Source organism: Astyanax mexicanus, chromosome 19 (genome assembly GCF_023375975.1).
Source record: "Astyanax mexicanus isolate ESR-SI-001 chromosome 19, AstMex3_surface, whole genome shotgun sequence".
Lineage (NCBI taxonomy): Eukaryota > Metazoa > Chordata > Actinopteri > Characiformes > Acestrorhamphidae > Astyanax > Astyanax mexicanus.
The window spans coordinates 14,420,747-14,435,226 of record NC_064426.1 but is presented as its reverse complement, the minus strand read 5'-3'; the positions used below and the strand labels follow the sequence as shown (position 1 = coordinate 14,435,226).

The 14,480-nt window shown below is 37.6% G+C and overlaps 1 protein-coding gene across 1 annotated transcript in view; it reads left to right on the top strand.

Moving 5' to 3' along the window:
* The first annotated feature begins 3,106 nt into the window (after nt 1–3,106).
* gna13b (guanine nucleotide binding protein (G protein), alpha 13b) overlaps nt 3,107–14,480 on the top strand; it is a 57,286-nt gene continuing 45,912 nt past the window's right edge. Inside the window, exon 1 of the mRNA XM_007233737.4 lies at nt 3,107–3,449. Within this exon, the coding sequence (XP_007233799.3) occupies nt 3,167–3,449 (283 nt within the window). The 5' untranslated portion in view covers nt 3,107–3,166. The remainder of the gene's footprint in view (nt 3,450–14,480) is intronic.

Below are 14,480 nucleotides of genomic sequence, written 5' to 3'. Positions count from 1 at the left end.
GACTCTCTGGATCTCTGTAAAACATTTAATGTATAAAGCTCTATACAAAACTTTGAATTGAATTGAATGAAATTAACAAATGACATCTATTTGAGTGTGTTTGTGTGTGTGTGTGTGTGTGTGTGTGAAAGAAGGTATTATTGTAGAACATCAGTCTACAGGATATGTAAATACAGATGCAAACTATGTTAGTGTAAATGTAAACTGAAACCAGAAAAACTACTACAGTCAGGTAGAATGGGCGTCACCCACCAATCATCTCCATCTGAATGCAAACTATTCAGGACCAGGCATAGACAGCGATTATTTCCTCATTTAAATGTTCAGTCAGATTCTAACAGACACACCCACCAACTTCATCCTACTTACAGGGTCCCTACAGGACTAACCCCCAAACAGATTCACAGCACAACACAGTGAACTGTGTAGAGTTCAGTATAAAGTATAGTGTACAGAACAGTGTAGAGTACTCTGTAGTGTATAGTGTAGAGTACATTGTAGTTAATAGTGTAGTATAGAGTGTAGAGTACAGTGTAGTGTTTAGTGTAGTGTAGTGTATAGTATATTGTAGTATAGTGTAGTGCAGTGTACAGTGTAGAGTACACTGTAGTGTATAGTGTAGTGTAGAGTGTAGTGTAGTGTATAGTGCCGTATAGTGTATGGTGAAGTGTAGTATGGAGTATAGTGTAGTGTAGAGTGCAGTGTAGTTTATGGTGTAGTCTATAGTATAGTATAGTATATAGTGTAGTGTAGTGTTTAGTGCAGTGTAGTGTATTGTGCAGTGTAGTGTATTGTGCAGTATAGTGTATAATGTAGAGTATAGTATAGTATAGTGTTAAGTGCAGTGTAGTTTATGATGTAGGCTATAGTTTAGTGTAGTGTAGAGTGCAGTGTACTCTATAATATAGTATAGTGTAGTGTATTGTGCAGTGTAGTTTGTGGTGTATGCTATAGTTTAGTGTATTGTAGAGTGCAGTGTACTCTATAGTATAGTGTAGTGTATTGTGCAGTATAGTGTAGTGTGTAGTATAGTGTTTTGTGCAGTATAGTATAGTATAGTATAGTGTAGTGTATTGTGCAGTGTAGTTTGTGGTGTAGGCTATAGTTTAGTGTATTGTAGAGTGCAGTGTACTCTTTAGTATAGTGTAGTGTATTGTGTAGTATAGTGAAGTGTATAGTATAGAGTTTTGTGCAGTACAGTATAGTGTAGAGTGCAGTGTAGTTTATGATGTAGGCTATAGTTTAGTGTAGTGTAGAGTGCAGTGTACTCTATAATATAGTATAGTGTAGTGTATTGTGCAGTATAGTGTATAGTGTAGTGTATAGTGTTGAGTGCAGTGTAGTTTATGATGTAGGCTATAGTTTAGTGTAGTGTAGAGTGCAGTGTACTCTATAATATAGTATAGTGTAGTTTATTGTGCAGTGTAGTTTGTGGTGTAGGCTATAGTTTAGTGTATTGTAGAGTTCAGTGTACTCTATAGTGTAGTGTAGTGTATTGTGCAGTATAGTGTAGAGTGCAGTGTAGTTTGTGGTGTAGGCTATAGTTTAATGTAGTGTATTTTGCAGTATAGTGTAGTGTACAGTATAGTGTTTTATGCAGTACAGTATAGTATAGTATAGTATAGCGTAGAGTGCAGTGTAGTTTGCGATGTAGGCTATAATTTAGTGTAGTGTATTGTGCAGTATAGTGTAGTTTATAGTACAGTGTTTTGTGCAGTATAGTATAGTGTAGAGTGCAGTGTAGTTTATGGTGTAGTCTATAGTATAGTATATAGTGTAGTGTAGTGTATAGTGCAGTGTAGTGTATTGTGCAGTATAGTATATAATGTAGTATAGTACAGTGTAAAGTGCAGTGTAGTTTGTGGTGTAGGCTATAGTTTAGTGTAGTGTAGAGTGCAGTGTAGTCTATAGTATAGTGTAGTGTATTGTGCAGTATAGTGTAGTGTATAGTATAGTGTTTTGTGTAGTATAGTATAGTATAGTATAGTGTTGAGTGCAGTGTAGTTTGTGGTGTAGGCTATAGTTTAGTGTAGTGTAGAGTGCAGTGTAGTCTATAGTATAGTGTAGTGTATTGTGCAGTATAGTTTAGTGTATAGTATAGTGTTTTGTGTAGTATAGTATAGTATAGTATAGTGTTGAGTGCAGTGTAGTTTGTGGTGTAGGCTATAGTTTAGTGTAGTGTAGAGTGCAGTGTAGTCTATAGTATAGTGTAGTGTATTGTGCAGTATAGTGTAGTGTATAGTATAGTGTTTTGTGTAGTATAGTATAGTATAGTATAGTGTTGAGTGCAGTGTAGTTTGTGATGTAGGCTATAGATTAGTGTAGTGTAGAGTCAATTTAAAATCATGAAACATTAATATTCTCCGCTGTCAGAACTAATGTGATTAAACGCGTCCAGCATGCGGTCGTGCCCGCGCTCAGCCTCTCGTGACCGCGCCCTCCAACTCTGTAGACATGTAGAGTCGGATTCTGTTTACAGTGCCGATTCATTTGAAAGGTCCGTTTCAGTGAATCGATTCATTGGTTGTTTTTTTGCCAGTGGGTGGGTGTGGAGAAAACTAATGATCGATTCTCATTCTTTCCATACGGATGTTTGGGTTACTCATATTTAGATTTATTGAATACAATTATAATAGATTTATTGAATACAATTAATTACATGCAGTGACATTAAGTTATTAAACTTCATTAGAAAGCTGGCGCATAACACATATAAAAAGAGATAAACTTATAATTTAAGTGATATTATTTAAGCTTGTTAAAATTACGAACACATTTATATTTTTTATTTATGCATTATTAAAATACAAAATGTACATATTCAACAAAATACACTATATATTTTGTGCATAATATTATTTGATCTGTATCCATACAATATGCGGTTGTGCAGTGTATAAATAAATTAGGAATATATATTTTTTAAATAACCAGTAACGTTATTCTTCTGATGTAAATAAAAATCAACAGAGGTAAATAAACAAAGAAACAAATCAAGACACTGGAAGATATTTAATCATAAAATTACATACGTGTGTTCATGTGTTGGATTACAAATTAAAAGTCCGGCTCCCGCGAATCGGCTCGTCTGGTTGGTTCATTGAAAGGACTCGACTCAGCCGCACATCGCCACTCTCTCCACCGCCTCGATGAAGTTGTGTCGAAGATGGCGGATTTCCTGCCGTCGCGGTCCTTTCTGTCCGTGTGTTTTCCCAAATGTCTACTGAACAGCGGCGAGGCGGAGCAGCTGAGGAAATCCAAGGAGATAGATAAATCCATTTCCAAGGACAAAACTTACGTGAAGCGGCTGGTAAAGATCCTGCTGCTGGGCGCCGGAGAGAGCGGCAAGTCCACCTTCCTCAAGCAGATGCGGATCATCCACGGGCAGGACTTCGACCAGCGCGCTAAAGAGGAGTTCAGAGCCACCATATACAGCAACGTTATTAAAGGTAACCCGTGGCGGGGTCTTTGGTGGGCTCTGCTTGTTTGTTTGTTAGTTTTTTGTTTGTTTTGTTTTCGCGCGCGTGCGTGCGCGAGTCGGTGTGTCGGTTAGTGTGGTGATGCTAAGCTAAAGCTGCAGCTAAGCTAAGCTATGCGAAAAAAGTGGAAGAAAACGCCCATGGTGCAGATTTTAAACCTCCGCCACAGCGCTGAGACAAAGAGCCAGCAGACCTGCCAGCTCCTCAGACCCGTGTGTGTCTATTTAAGTTGTCTCGGTTGAAAGTTAAAGTGATAAGTTATTATTTGTTGGACTTCAGTGGGACTTGGAGTGAGTAGTGCTGATTGTAGATAAAGCTAAGCTACGCTGAGCCGCTGGCGCTCGCTGACAAACTAACGCTAGCTGAGCTCGAGTTAACAACCGAAACTGAGTGGCTACAGACCCGCATACAGAAAAACAACACTCCCCACAACTCCAGGAGCTGTTTATACAGCCTGGGCTGTAAGTGAACATCCAGTTTATGTGGATGTTTAATATTTATCATTAGATTCGAACAAACTCAAAAAGTGTAACCTAGTTAAGTTAAGTAAACTATTTATTTGCTTGAGCTTATAAAGATCAGTGTTCATTCTCAGTAACTAGGCTAAACCAGCAGTCAGTGTTTAGTGTACAATGTTAGTTTAATTTTTGCTTTGTTTTATGAAAAAACATCTGATGACAAGAGCATTTATTATAGCAGCATGCCTGAGAAAACAAACCAAAAAAGTAGTGAAAAAGCAAAAATACAAAAGTTGCTGTAAGTGGCGTAGTTATAAATAAATCAGTCACATACTTGGAGAGTTATGTATTGGAGGATGTGATGTATGTAACAAATATATGTACAAAGTGCACACTCAATGAAACAATGAGTAAATATAGTGGAGGTAACGCCTGTGGTGGCATGTTGCATGTTTTCTTCACTATTCTATTAAAAATCACTACAGTTAGTCAGTATTCAATAAATACGTGTACTGGAACAAATGATCAATATTCCAATATTCCCTCTTTTGTGATGCTTGTCACTGAAGTTCAGCTGCATTTCTCTGTGTGTGTTTACTCATTCTTTCCTGAAAAGGGGATGTGATAAATGAGCACCAGCAGTGTTGTATAATGCGGGGCTCCCCGCTAATTGTGGCTGATGCTCAGTTGGGGATTTCCAGCTTTATTACTGCAGACTACTTCTATCTTCTACTTCAGATCTACTTCTAGGCATGTGCAACAGCAATGGCATGACAAATAAGATGTAAAGGTGGGTGATTATCACATTACCTGGTGTACATCGTGATATTTATATTTCTGTGGTCTACTTAGTGTGGACACAATTAATGATACCACTTCTTCAGTTCCTCATTCTAAAATCCTACTGATGCTGAAATGAGTCTAATATTTGTTCTAAAGAAATTGCTGTACTAAAAGGAAGTGTTTTAAGTTCAAATGCTTCTGTTAAAATGAGTGTCTGAAAGTAGACTGTCATGCTTAAACTACCCACACACTTAACTACCCCACAGGAACAAACGCAGCTTACAGTATGCAGTGTACGCATGTACTGTTTCAGGATAAATTTGTTAGTTTGATCTGATTAATTAATTCTGATTTTCCATACAATATTTTCTGCTAATAATGTCCTGGTGCTGGTGGATAAATTTTGGTTAGGTATTTTACTCTGCTTAATTGAAGTTGAATTCAATTGAATTAATGGAATATAGTGTTGCATTTTCCTTGTTGTTTTATGTGTCCAAAGAAGATTCAATAAGCTTGAAAGAAAACCATTTACTGGTTGAGTAACTATACAAATAGTTGTATTAGCTGACAGTCATTTAAAGACTACAAAAATAACACCTTTAACAATGTTTTTTATATATAAATAGTACAGCTGACACACACCCACACACTCGTACACACACAAATGTATATTTGTCTTTGTGTATCAGATACAAGATTAGAACTGATTAACTACACTAAACTGTTTCTTTATATAGAATGTGTAACAGTATAAGAGTGGGGATCACCCTGGCTGATGAGGTGCTACATTTGCTGGTGTGTATATGTGGCTACAGTACCATAAAATGTTGGGTTTTCTTTAAAGTTCAGTTTGTTTATAAACTAAAGGCCAATTTATAGTTCTGCACCGAACCTATGCTGCTCAGTACAGCTGTTTTTGAGTAACTGATCTGAGTACTGATGATAACTGTGCTAGAAGAAATACAGGCAAGTTGGTCAGTACACAAGATGTCTGTATTAGTATTTGAAACAGTAGTAGTATGATGGTATGGTTTTTCTAGATGTACTGATAACATCCTGTGATAGTATCAGAAAAGCATGGTGTGATGTCACAGTGATGATAACATCACATATTCCACCCCTGTGGCATAGTACAACCTGCAGTGAGCGTTAGTTTCATTCAAACAGAATGTTTATGAGAATCCCCACACATAAACCTAGAAAGAAAACATTTAGTTAAACGGCCCCTTGGTGCTAATCCTAAGCTGCTAATGAGGGTTAGTGACATTCTTGTTGACTTCCACAGGGAGAGGGAGAGCGAATCAACGACAGCATTTGAGTTTAGAGCCAATGGTAGTTCTGATATTTTCAACATTATTATGAAAGATACTAAACATTAATTACAACTTAGACTGACCTTTACAATACAAAAAAAAAACACTTATTTCTAATATTATACTATGTCCTTCACAATTTGCAAGGACAATTACTTAATCCCCATTCATATGAATTTCCTTTATCACTCGCAATGCCCTTAATAATAGAAAGGTGAAGACTAGCACATGCCTCCTTTGATATGTCAAGCCAGCCACCTCCTCTCTTTCAAAGCAACTACTTTGCTTAGAGGAAAGTGTCTGATTCTCAGCTCTGACGCATCAGAGAGCAGAAGCCTGTGCCAGCCAGCATCACAATGGGAGGGGTGTGGAGAGGAAATCGGTGTGTTCTCTCTAAATGCTCATGTAAAGTTTAACATCAGATTTATCTGCAAGCAAGCCGGCCAAAACAGACCTAAATACAGCAGCACAGTTTCTTGCAGTGTTCAAATGGTAACTCTTTTACTACAGGTTTTGTCTACGCTGATGTCTGTTTAATTTTTTTTTATTCTATGACTTCGTTTTTTTAGACCATTGACAGTCCTGAGTACTGTGATCGTGGTTCACTTTAGGCAGATTGTGTGGCAGAGCATGTTGACTAATGCTTAGTGTTTTTTTCTAAGTTTTCTGTAGCGTCACGATGAGTCCTCATCCATCCGGTTAGCGTTCCTCTTTAAAAAGCTGTATTAGGCAACTAAATGTTCAGTCCCAGCAACTCTGAGGTGGAAAGTGTTTACTCAGGACTTTTCTGAGTAGAGATCGCTCAGGACAGAAATGTGTTTTTAGACTGTTTTAACTTGCTGACACAGATGTGCAGATACACACATAAAACATGTCTTTGCCCTTTAGAGAACTGCTGCCTAGAATAGGAGCAGATTCAAATAGAATTTTTGGAGCAGATGAACATGAACCTATAGGCACCATGTTTAAATTCAGCCATGGACCAGAGGGGTATAAAGTCTACCAGTGTTGAGCAGTGGAGCAGTGGAACTGTTCTCCGGAATGATGGATAGTGCTCCATTCAATACTTTTGGGATGATTAGACAGATTAAGTTGTGAGTTGTGGTGATCGTCCAGCATTCTGACCTCACTGAAGTTCGTGTCATTCAATCCAATCAGATCTTTAATGCAAAGTTCCAAAATCTTGTAGAAAGTCTTCCCTGGACAGTAGACAGTTACTCCAACAAAAGCTGGATAAACTCTTTTCATCACCTTTTAGATTTTAGAAGAAATTGTGATTTAGCAGATGTCCCTGTATTTTATCCATATAGTGTGTATTATGTATTTTAAAATTCTCATTATTTTAACTGAAGTATTGATTATATATATTAGCTCTCCAGCTTTTCTATGTAGGGCTCAACTAGATGCTTAAAGGGGCAGTCCAGTGTAAAAGAAAATCAATATGATAGATCTCTGACTACAAACATGGTCAGCTAACGCATTTGGTGTCTGACATACTTTTATAGTTTGCAACAGAAGATGCTATTTTACCCTTTGCATGCAAACTTTGTAAAGTGCCATGCACTGCTTCTGTGTAATCTGCATTCTCTCTGAAGTTAAAATTTTTATTTTGGAATCGAGCACATTTAAAACACTGTGGACTGAATAGCAGCTAAGAGAGTCTGCAAAGGATTGCTTATTTTAAGTGCTGAAAACTCTGAACGAGATCCTTTTAGCTTTGTGACTGTCGCTGCTGAGATTAAATGCACATGTGCATCTCAGAAAATTAAAATATCTTTGAAAAGTTACTTTATTTCATTAATTCAGTTAAAAATGTGAAACCCATATTATATAGATGTATAACACAGAGTTATCTATTTTAAGCATTTATTTATTTTGTTGTTGATATAGCTTACAGCTATAAAAAAAACAGTGTCTCCTGAAATTATATTAAACAATATTATATAAAACCAATTGGTACCTTTGGCAGTGTGAGTAGTGTGCCAAGTCCTGCTGGAAAATGAAATCTGCATTTCCATAAAAGTTTTTAGCAGAGGGAAAATCTGCACTGACTTTGGACTTGATTTAACACAGTGCACCAACACCAGCAGATGACATGTCTCTCCAAACCATCACTGATTGTGGAAACTTCACACGACCTCAAGCAGCTTGGACAGTGTGTCTCTTTCTCCAGACTCTGGTCCCTTGATTTAAAAATTAAATGCAAAATTTACTCATGGTCAGTGATGTTTTGGAGAGCCATTTTATCATTATCCAGAAGCGTTGGTCTGAAGTCAGGGCATTGTTTTTACTGAAAATCTTACAGCACTTCTTGCTTCCCTCTGCTGACAACTATTATGGAAATGAGGACTTCATTTTCCAGCGGGACTTGGCACACTGCCCAACTGCCAAAAGTACCAATTGGTCTTATATAATAATATATTCAACAATTTTGAGATGCATCTGTAGTAGCATACAGACAAAAACACACTAGGCTGATGAACCCAAGCCACCCCTCTAGCCATGTACAACGTTAGCTATGAGTAAGCGCCTGCACCTGTGCTTCAGCTCCATAGTTCCATCCAGCACACAAGGTTCTTCAGCTTTCTGTGAGTAAGCATCCCCTACAACGATACTCACATGGAGCTGCTGTACAGTGTCAAATTTTACATGCCCCAGTCATTCAGGCAATCACTGTGTTTGTGTGTGCATCACTGTGTTTGTGTGTGCATCACTGTGTTTGTGTGTGCATCACTGTGTTTGTGTGTGCATCACTGTGTTTGTGTGTGAATAGACTAAACTTGCATTGGGGCAGATTTTCAGTCAGAGATTATGCCCAATTGTAGACTATATTCTCATTTCAGTGGAAAATCTTTATTCAAAATGCAGTGTAGTCTGCAACTAGGCATAGCCTAATCCTTGTCTGGAAAGCTGCCCCATTGTGTTCTAAATCACGCCCTTTTACCATACTAATGAAGATCTGCAGGAGTTGAGAGGGAGAGAGAGTTTTTGGTGGTGTGTTTACAAAGATGAGTAAATTGGCGACTGTCCATGTGTCCAGGCACACATCTAATATCAAAAATGTCTTGGCAGCTGCCTTATTTAGTGCTATATTTTGGTTTGGTCAATGGCACATTGGGGTACCATGGGGTGGGAGCAGGGCTGGGTAGTGTTTAAAATTTTTTGATACTGATATAATACCTTTAAAACCGAAACTGATACCCAAACAATAGTTTTGATGCCTTTTTCTAAACTGTAACCAAAATAACACAAAAAGTAATAATTATTTTCACTCAGTATATTTATTTAACAGCCTACATGAGTAATCTTGTTTTCATAGTGTCACCAGGAGAGACTCTATCTTTCTGGATCTTGTTTGAACACTTGGTGCTTTATTAAGAACAAATACAACAGCATTACATGTGCTTAAACTTAATCTTTTCTCTTAGCATTTAGCTGGGTGCATTTTTAGATTTTAAATGATTTTCAGTTTAATTTTTTTATTTTAGTGGTTTCAATCACTTAAAATATATTTTAATCATGAAAGATTTTTTTTAAATGCTGGTATTTCCCTGTGTTTTTGGGAGAGAGACAGTAATAGTGTACTATGGTTTACTTCTGACAGACTTACTCTGTTACAATTAGAGACCGACCGATATGGGTTTTTCTAAGGCCGATGCCGATACCGATCATTAGTGGTTAGAGTCAGCCGATGGCCGATGTGACCTGCCGATTTTTAGGGCCGATATGCTATCGTATTATATTTATTTGGCATGCTTAAAATCATACTAGTAAGAGGAGGCACAACAGTTGTAAACTTCACACAATTTATTGAAAATAAGGTTAGCATTTTATAGTGACTTTAATGTTACTATATCACTATATGTTAATAAAAAAAATATTAATTTTATTTAGATTGTATTATCCATAACATTTTATTTTATTCATTATATAACATATGTTCTATATACACTATATATTCATGTTTATAGTAGAAATATTATGTTGGCTATTATATAAAATTTACTGTAGGGGCCTACTAATTAACAAATGTATGACTTGTTGCAGTCTGTTAGTCTATTAATTATTCATTTTAATATGTTTAACAGAGTGCAAGAAGACTTCCATAATGTGACAACTTTAGATAGTTACTCCAAAACGGCAAAGCTCATTTCTTCTTCAACTCCATGCAGTTGAAAACGAATGGACATGGGAGGACAATGTTATAAAATGTTCACATTAGGGCTGCAGCTATTATTTTACAAAAATGGGTGACGTTTAAATTAAGAATAAAATTATAAATAATGCAAAAACAGACAGGTGCTGTAATTTAAATATAGCTTTATCTGTTTTTTTTTTTTCTTCTTCAAATGAGCTCCTTAGCCAGAGAAACGCGTCTCATCAGCTGTACTGGAGGTTCGGTGCGTGAGCGGAAAATGAGTTGAGAAAGCTGAAGAGCGCGGACTTTATAGGTTCAGGATAAAATGAGCTTTTATCAGAAAAGTCTGGAGGGGGTTCTAAAGTAGAACCCGACAAAACAGAAAATTCTGCTCATCGTTTCATTTAATATCTAACAGCGCAAACCGCTTTAAACGGGTGAGTTTTACAGCAGAACAGCAGGAGGCGGCATGATTTAATGTCTGTTTGTAGTGAAGGAAAAAAAGATGTTTTATTTTAACTCCATTATTTTAGAAACTATTTGTTTTATTAATTCGTTTACAATAAAGCTTATTTATATATAAGGAGAAGTACAGTCCTCTAATAATCCTGACTAACCAGTAATTATTATTTCAGCGCAGCTGATGCTGCGAATATCCTTAAACAGTTTTAGTCCTGCCCTTTTTCATTTCGTCTAAAAATAATTTAAATACTGAAAATATCAAGTGTTAATTTGATTTTATTTACTTAGATTTTCGTTTCTGAAGAAGAGACGTCAGTTATTTTATACTAGAGCTTATAGATAGGGCTTGCCTTGCATAGTCAGGGCGCATTCCAAATGCACTCCTGCCATCAACACTAAGCATAGTTTCGTTTGGAGAGAAATGCTACAACACCGATGCAGTGGAAATTCTATTCTTTTTCAGTAAATGAAGCAACATCACAGATTACTAATCATGAGAGAAAATATAGACTTTGGGACACTGGATTGTAAAAATGGATGCCTTACCCGTTGAAAGTCTTGCTCACTCTTGAAACCTTGCGCTGCGTTCCAAGTAGCTGCCCGCAGATGTGCCGGATTAAAATCGGCACGGCCAAATAAGAAAATCGGCCGATGCCGATTGATAAAAAAATAACAAAAATCGGCCGATTAAATCGGCTGGCCGATCGATCGGTCGGCCTCTAGTTACAATATCTCAGGGTAGAGTGCAAAAGAGAGAGGGAAAGACTGCAGGAGTAAGTACAGAGTGAGAGGGAGAGACAGCGCGAGTGTTTGTGTGCATTAGGGTGCTTTGTTGTGTTTACTCTGCACGTTTGGTGCGATTATGCACGTTTCATGCAAAATATCGAAAATAGGCTTGACCTTTAGGTACTCTGTAGTACTGACACATTTTGTTCGGTACCTTTTTGGTATCGAATTTCACTATATGCTATATGGCACATTGAGTACTGGGGGCGTGAATGACACATTGGGAACTGTGGTGTGGAAGTAAATGACACATTTGGCTGCTAAAGGAAGTGAATGTCATATGAGGTACTGGGATAGGAGTAGGCAATACATTGGGTTTCAAATAGGCTGTGAAGGGCACATGGGGTATTGGGATGGTTGAATGATGTATGGGGTACTGGCAATGTGAATGGCACATTTGGGTACTGGAGGAATAAACGGCACATTGGGGTACTGAGATTAGTGAATGGTTTATGGGGATACCAGGGGAGTAAATGGCACATTGGGGTACTGTGGGAGTGAATGTCGTATGAGGAGTAAGCAATACATTGGGTTTCTAATATGGTGTGGAGGGCACAAATTGGCACTGGGGTGGGAGAGAATGGCACATAGGACTACTGATTGGTGTATTTGGGGAGCAAATGGTACCTTTTTTTAAAATCCCGTTTTTTTCCCCCAAATTACAAGAACAACTACCCAACCCACTCATTAGGACTTCCCCCATCACTAGTAATGCCACCACACAAGGAGGGTGAAGACTAGCACATGCCTCCTCCGATACACGTGAAGTCAGACTCCTACTCAATTCTAACTGCTGCTGATGCAGCATTGCCGAGTAGCATCACAGTGCGCTCGGAGGAAAGCGCAGCGACTAAGTTCAGATACATCAGCTCACAGACTCCTTGTGCTGATTGAAATCACCCTTTGGAGTGCTACATGACCGTGAACATTTGAACCAGTGATATCAAATGGTGCTTTAAGAATAAATAAAAAATGAAGAAGTACAAATTGCATTATTATGTCCCATTGGTAATAAAGGTAATGCATCACGCAGCACCAGCGTGAAGTGAAAGTCAGTTCATTGTGCTGTTTCTGACTTTTGCAGTGAAGGTGTGAATTTTTCTCTAGCTGTGTACTTTACAGCTCCCTGCACCGGAAAGATGGTCTGAATCTTAATCGAATAAGCCCCTGTTCCTGCTTGCAAGCTTTTATTTAGCTATGTATTTGTCTTATATGTTGCATTGTGCATGCTTTTCCACCCACATACTGAGATCAGTAAGAAAGCAGCATTGCCGCTGTGACTCTGCAGCAGTTCTGAGTAATTAAACTGCAAAGCGAAACTGTTAGACTTAACCAAAGTGTCATCAGACTCCCATAGGAGCTGAACGGACAGTGAAGTTTGTTTAAATGCATGAATATTTGATGCTTGGTGGCTATTCACTTTCACTAATGTACATCTATGAACTAGTTATCGATCCCACTGCAATGAGCTTTCTGCGGATGGGCTTTTATTATGAATGGACAGACCTCTGGGATGGACTCTGTTTAACCTTTTATTCTCCAAGCCTGTTTCTGCCATGAAATTACACACCCGGATCTTTAGACCTTTTACTTAAGCAGAAAATACACTAGAGGTAGTTTTGTGAAGTATTGTTATTGAAAAGACTTTTAACGTTTTATTAGAAAATGCTTAAAGATATTGACATGAACATCTAGTGGTCAAAATATGATAAAAACAACTCAAATTTTCATTTTAAAATCTATGGTTAAGAGTAGTAACACAATGTACCACAGTACCATAATACTGTGTGTTTAATGGAAAGGGTGTTTGATGAGTAAGTTGTATATAGAAGTCACATAATTCACTTATGTTAGTTTAAGGTGTCATTTTGCAAGAAAGCAATTAGTGCTTGCTCTGTTTGAAAAACAGTAGGTCACTGTGGGTGACATTTATGCTGCATGTGAAACTGTTATAAACAATAAAAGAAAAACAAGTGAATCAGGAAAACTCGTCAATTAGGATTCGTGGCCTCACTCACCTTGGTTTTTTCAACCGCCCACTGCATAGCCATGGAGCGAGTGTCATAGTGCTGTTGGCCAATCAGAGGCGGGAAGTTTGTATGTCATGAATATTCCTAAAATTATATTTCTCTTCCTTGCCCACTCCTCCACCAAATTACCGGGATGCTTCCTTCACAAAAACTGGCTCACATTCATTCGTACTGGAGACCAACACAAGATTAATAAAAAGAAAAACATGAAATAAGACTTTTAAATCTCTTCTTGGAGATGTAAAAAGGCACAATTTCATAGCAATTTAGTACAGCTTTCAAACATGATTGAGGAAGTTTCTCTCACACACACACACACACACACAATTTAAAAATCTAGTTGAGTTTGTTATATTAGCTGTTGTACTGTAATTTCTATTATATTAAATTAGTGGTTGCTGCTTTTTTTTATTAGGGATGCACAGTGACTATGGCCAACAATTGTTTTTGTAAAAACAAACTTCTCAGAAGACACATGTAATTGTATTATTAACATGCAGTTGGTGGAAAGCTAAAATGTAAGGTACATAAATGTTACATTTTGTTTTTATTGGGGTGTCTAGTCTCTCTGTTAGTTATAAATGTGTACTGGTATATTGGAATCAGCGCTAGCAGGTAAATACATGTGTGATACTGGATATTGACATCGATGCATATTTAATTTTATTGTTTAAAATGGTGGCTTTTGCTCAGTTAACACTGCAAATGGGGTTACATTTCAGTAAGATCAGGCTTTGATCTATCATATTGGGCTATATGTTCCTTAATTAATTGTAGTAGTAGTACTATATAACAGAAACTGTCACTGCATTAGGTGGCACTAAACTACGGGGGAAGTCTAGCTGTTAACAATGAGTTTTCTGCATTAGGAAGTGTACCTGAAGGTTTAAGTTTACATTAGTTTGTGTTGTAATGGGAATGCTCCTGAGGGCATACAGGCCTGTATACACAGGATCCACTGCTGACAGAAAGAAATTGCAGCTCAGCACATCTAAGCCTTAATGCCAGGCTAATTCTGTCCAGTCACTTCC